This window comes from Buceros rhinoceros, unplaced genomic scaffold (genome assembly GCF_000710305.1).
Source record: "Buceros rhinoceros silvestris isolate BGI_N320 unplaced genomic scaffold, ASM71030v1 scaffold6914, whole genome shotgun sequence".
NCBI classification, from domain to species: domain Eukaryota; kingdom Metazoa; phylum Chordata; class Aves; order Bucerotiformes; family Bucerotidae; genus Buceros; species Buceros rhinoceros.
In genome coordinates, this window is record NW_010409942.1 from 78,459 (window position 1) to 81,941 (window position 3,483).

At 43.2% G+C, this 3,483-nt stretch overlaps 1 protein-coding gene across 1 annotated transcript in view; it reads left to right on the forward strand.

Moving 5' to 3' along the window:
- The window catches only part of LOC104492808 (glypican-5-like), a gene marked incomplete at its 3' end in the record, with an annotated part of 61,697 nt that extends 59,092 nt beyond the window's left edge, over positions 1 to 2,605 (forward strand). The window contains exon 3 of the mRNA XM_010135407.1: positions 1,911 to 2,605. Coding sequence (XP_010133709.1) covers positions 1,911 to 2,605 — 695 coding nt within the window. The remainder of the gene's footprint in view (positions 1 to 1,910) is intronic.
- Between the last annotated feature and the right edge of the window lie 878 nt (positions 2,606 to 3,483).

The following is a 3,483-nucleotide window of genomic DNA, read 5'->3' on the forward strand; positions in this document are numbered from 1 at the left end:
TCTGTCCCTGGGGCTGTTATTTCCCAGGACGTTAAGGACACTTGCTCATTCATAAATGCATTTCATTTAGTTTCCAGATCAGGAGGAGGATGCCTGCAGTTCTCTCTTTATGGATGTAGAAGGCAAAGCAACAGCGTGAGACTCTGTTGGCATTGTAGGAGACAGACCCTGCTCCCATGATCTAATGATCAGCTGACTATCTGTAAAAGAGCATGTGTAGTTGAAGGGGGAAACTTAAAGCACTGTTGTTGTGTTTTGAATATTTCTATTGGCTTTGTAATATGATAAACAAAAATGGTGTTTAGGTTTCCTCTAGAAAAAAAAAACCACGTGGGGTGATGTGGCAAACAAATTTTTTCGCAGTGTGCAGTAGCCCACAGCTGACTGCACTCCAGGTTAGCTTGGGTCAGTATTTCCATCATAAATCCAATTTTCAGAATTGCTGTCAGCTGTAAAAGTCTGCCTCAGTCTGAAACTCAGCAAGATATTTCTCTGCCTGAGAATGAACTTCTTTTTCAGCTGAAGTGTATCAGAATTCTTAATTTCTAGGACCTTTTAAGCACTTCCAGAGTATTAGTTGCTGTAATGCCAGTGGGAACGCTGAAGCGATTCTCTGGCTGAAGGATACAGTGTGTGCGTGCGTAAAATACCAATGATTTAATGTACAATGAGATATGTTGTATTATCTGTCTAGTTAAATCACGCTTTGTGGTAAAGGGATTGTAATGCTTATCATAACAAGCAAGTTAGTTGCCCAGGGAGATGTAACCGAGGAAGGCAGGGAGCAGCTTTGCTCCGAACCGTTGCTGTTGGATGCTAATCTTGACTTACTGCATTGTATTTGCGCCTTTGCTGAGCTGATCTCTGAGCGACTTCAGTTTGTGTTACACTGCAGTGAACCGCGTGGTGATGTTCAGATGAATGCAGGGTGGGATTAGCCTGAAAACCCATTATCTGGCCAGTCCTCAGGAGGTATGAAGTGAGAAGTCTCCTGCCTTGACTGGAACTACTCGCCATCCAGCGGAGTGCGAGAATGACTTACGTCAGAGGCTTTTTGTTGTAGAGCTTCCAAAGAAAGCAATGGGAATGGTGTGGATTACTGTCTTCTGTGTCAATAAAAATAATCTTGAACTGATCCTTTCCTTGCCGCCGTCTATGAATTTGACTGCCCCGATCAGTGTTGTGGGTGTATGGTATTTGTCTGCTGCAATTTGAAATGTGGTAACCATGGCACTCCTTCAGTATATATATTTTTTTAGTCCACTCAGAAGTGGTGTAAAGGAGATACTGTTCTCCTTACACTATTTTTGGTTCATAGTGGACTTGATGTCAAGTCCTGCCCAGCCACTGGCTGGTGTCCAGACCTAGCCAGTGTTAACAGGGAAAGAATTTATTCATGCAGCATCTCTCCTTCATCCGTGAGCTGTACTTTGGAGGAAGTGCCTCTCAGCCACTCACCCGTGGCAAAAGGTTCAACTTCTGTTACTATTCAGTCATCTCAGAAGCTTTCACTGATCTAGGGGGGTGGTTTGGACGTTAGCTTTTGTAGCTAATTGAACTGCCCAAAGGCAGTTTGAGTTGCAAAAGGCACCTTAGACCCTGCCTGTGCTTGGTGGAGTCTCTGCGAGTCCTTCATTGACCTCTAGTGTTCGGGTGAGGGTCTAGCTAGTGGGAATACAGTCACTTTTTTTAAAGAAAATGTGTACTATGTGTTGCCTTTGTTTATTATTGCCTTTAGGTGTCTTTTTAATCACATTACTGCTGAAAGCTGTAGTAACTATTAGTGTATTCATACTGCAGATTTCCTGTAACTGTTGATGTTTCTATTCAGGGCAGTATCAGTCCTGTGACTAAGATGTTGAGTGCTCACTGTTAACCTCTAGTTCTTTCTCTCCCCTGCCCCTTTTCAGAGGCCTTTGAGTCTTTGCTTCGCTTTGCTGAAAACCGCACAAGTTCCCTGTTTGAGACAGCGTACAGACCGATGGCAAAAGAAGCAGCAGAGCCTGTTAAAGAACTTTTTACGGACATCTCTCTCTACATTCTGGGTGCAGAGACTACAGTGGAAAGTGCAGTGTTACGGTTCTTTGACAGCCTCTTTCCTCTGGTGTATAGTCGGCTAATAAACCCAGGAATTACAGATCTATCAGAGGACTATACGGAGTGCCTACGGCTTACAAGGCAAGATGTCAATCCGTTTGGACGCTATTCCAAAAACATGGTTACAGAGCTGTCAAAATCTCTTTGGGCAAGTCGAATGCTCAGCCAGGCCCTTAGTCTGGGCATTGAAGTGATAAATACTACTGAACACGCAGCTCTCACGAAGGAATGCAGCAGAGCTCTGGTGAGGATGCAGTACTGCCCGCACTGCCAGGGCCTGACGCTCATCAGGCCCTGTGTCGGATATTGCCTAAACGTCATGAGGGGCTGTTTGGCCAGCGTGTCGGAGCTGGATGCACAATGGAGGGAGTATATCTCCACGCTGGAATATCTGACTAATGAAATGGCTGCCTCACATGATCTGGAAATTGCACTGACGGGAATCCGAAACTCCATCAATGAAGCTATCCTGCACGCTCAGCTGAATGGACCACAGCTCTCCGCTACCGTAAGTCCTCTCTCATTACTCATTGCTCCCGTTTACCACTGTCGTTAGTTGGTGAATACACATTTAAACAAGTCGGTGTTGTCTTTGCGTCTGTTTTTAGTCTTCATCTAGATCTTTGTTTAATAGTCCGTGAAAATATTGCAGATAGTAATGACAGGGTTCAGTAGAGTCTGCCTTGAAATGAAAGGGTTTGGGGGTGTGTGTGGAAAGTTTGCTCCTTGAGAAGCAACTCTGTAAAGCAGATAGCTCTGGCTTGTCTGCAGAATTTTCTAACAGAAAATTGGTGTGTATTGTACTTGTTATCAACAATATATTTTCATACTCTAAACCATCTGATCCCGTAACTCTAGGAGCAGTGTTTCCCTGGTGTGTATTTGTAGTGTATGGGTATATTCACAGGAATTGTTATCAGGGGTTAGAAAAGTGGCTTTCTGAATAAGGGCAAAGAAATTTACTGTAATTTTACAGTACCTTTATTTTTGTGTTTACTGAGACATTGGGAAGGTAATACAGGTCTGCGTACAGCTGTCCCACAAAAGTTGGAAAAAGAGCATGAAAAAAATCAGATTTGACAGCATTTGCATAAGTAAAGGATAAAAATACACTTAAAGTGGATCTGTTTTTTGTAAGTGGTAGGTTAAGGAGGAAAGAACTAGGATAGTAGGAGTGTCTCATAAGAGCAGCACACAACTGGCAGGTCAAGGTGTTGAAGATTAGATCTGAAATTATTGAAATGAGTAATGATGGAGCTGACTGCATGAGTATGAAGTTCAATGTGACTGTCAATGGAAAAAAAAAGTAGCAGTGTGGTCTTCAGCAGAATAAAGACTAACAGAAACAGTGTGGATAGGTCTGCCTGTCTTGGAAGTAAAGGAATT